The sequence below is a fragment of the Otolemur garnettii genome, unplaced genomic scaffold (assembly GCF_000181295.1).
Source record: "Otolemur garnettii isolate 467f Iridium unplaced genomic scaffold, OtoGar3 scaffold00043, whole genome shotgun sequence".
NCBI lineage: Eukaryota > Metazoa > Chordata > Mammalia > Primates > Galagidae > Otolemur > Otolemur garnettii.
In genome coordinates this window covers 5,224,882-5,226,355 of record NW_003852438.1, presented here as the reverse complement: position 1 = coordinate 5,226,355, position 1,474 = coordinate 5,224,882, and the positions used below count along the sequence as shown (strand labels likewise).

General features: G+C 32.4%; 1 protein-coding gene across 1 annotated transcript in view; it reads right to left on the bottom strand.

Moving 5' to 3' along the window:
• Positions 1-387: 387 nt before the first annotated feature.
• TMPRSS12 (transmembrane protease, serine 12) overlaps positions 388-1,474 on the bottom strand; it is a 17,504-nt gene continuing 16,417 nt past the window's right edge. Inside the window, exons 4-5 of the mRNA XM_003790617.1 lie at positions 1,130-1,272; positions 388-639 (exon numbers count right to left, since the gene is read on the bottom strand). Coding sequence (XP_003790665.1) covers positions 388-639; positions 1,130-1,272 — 395 coding nt within the window. The remainder of the gene's footprint in view (positions 640-1,129; positions 1,273-1,474) is intronic.

Below are 1,474 nucleotides of genomic sequence, written 5' to 3'. Positions count from 1 at the left end.
TTTTTTTTTTTTTTTTAACCAAATCAGAACATGACAATCAGCACAGCGTCTCTGTGGCTTTTCTTTTTTTAATTGTAAACTCTTTATTATTTGGCATTCATACACACAAAGTATATATTTAACTGAATATTTTACACAAACTCTAGGAAAATATTCCAAATACAAAATTATGATTATAAAGTAAAACAATCAAAACGCATCAAAAAAGCATGTGATTCAGTGCCAAATTTACAATCGTATATCTGTTACTATTCTTATATTTTAAAAAATGTTCACATGAGAACCCTAATGTGAGCAATTAATTGCTAAGAGAATAAATGATTTCCTTATGGAGAAGATAGGGAGGGACACGATACAAAACAAAAGCACTAAAGTCTTCAGAATTTCTTATGTTATTGCTAGTAAGATAACAGAACCTAAAGCTACGAGGATCTGTCCAAGTAAAATATTTACATTACATATGCCTTTAGCTCTTGCCTGGGAGAAGTGATCTGTCAGCCACTTCTGAAAGAAGGATGGCCCACTATAGATACCAGGGAAATTTCTTCGACCACAGCCATGTCCAAAACTGGTAATTCCCATCGCAAAAAATCTCTTCTGCTCCGGTAAGTAGCACATTAATGGTCCGCCACTATCGCCCTATCAAAAAAGCCCCCAAACAGCATTAGTTACTTCTAGTATCTGTTAAACAACAGTAGAACTGGAAAAAAGTTAACTACATTAAACTTAAGTTTTGTAAATACACATTTTAAATATGCCTCCAAGTGTTAAAAATCCATAGATTTTGAGTTTAATATTCCAACTCAAAGAAGAGGTAACCAGTTGGCCCACATATTTGGAGATAAGTAAACAGTTGGTAAATAAATTTTTCACCTGCATAGTTTTGAATGAAAATACTATAAACAAAACTGTTTGGATTTTAAATACAATTACTCAGGAGAAATATAATATAGGAATGGCTCAGTGCCCATAGCACAGTGGTTATAGCGCCAGCCACATGCACCAAGGCTGGTGGGGTCAAGCATTTTTAGACCTGGTGTAATTAAGACCATTTGAAAGTGACGAAAGGTCTGATTCATGTTCCCTTCTGACTTTAGAAAATATTTAAAAGGAAAATTATTTTTCTTACCCTGCAAGTATCAAAATCTCCGTTTTCATCACCTGCACAAAACGAAGTATGAGGAATTATTCCCGCGTAACTCCTCTCAGAATTACAAAACGTTCGAGAAATATAATGTACTTGTGCTTCCTGCAAGATACTTGAAACATTACCTATTAACAAAGAAAAAAAACCAATAAATTATTGTGGAACATAGACATTTTTACAGTTATTTAAAATTTTGGTGTTTAATGGACTTTCCTTCCAAAGTGCCTTATTCAACAATTATGTAAAATTATTAATATATCCATACAGATGTATATATTTATATGTACCTATGTCTAGGAAGATTGTAGAATTTTTTTTTTTTTTTTT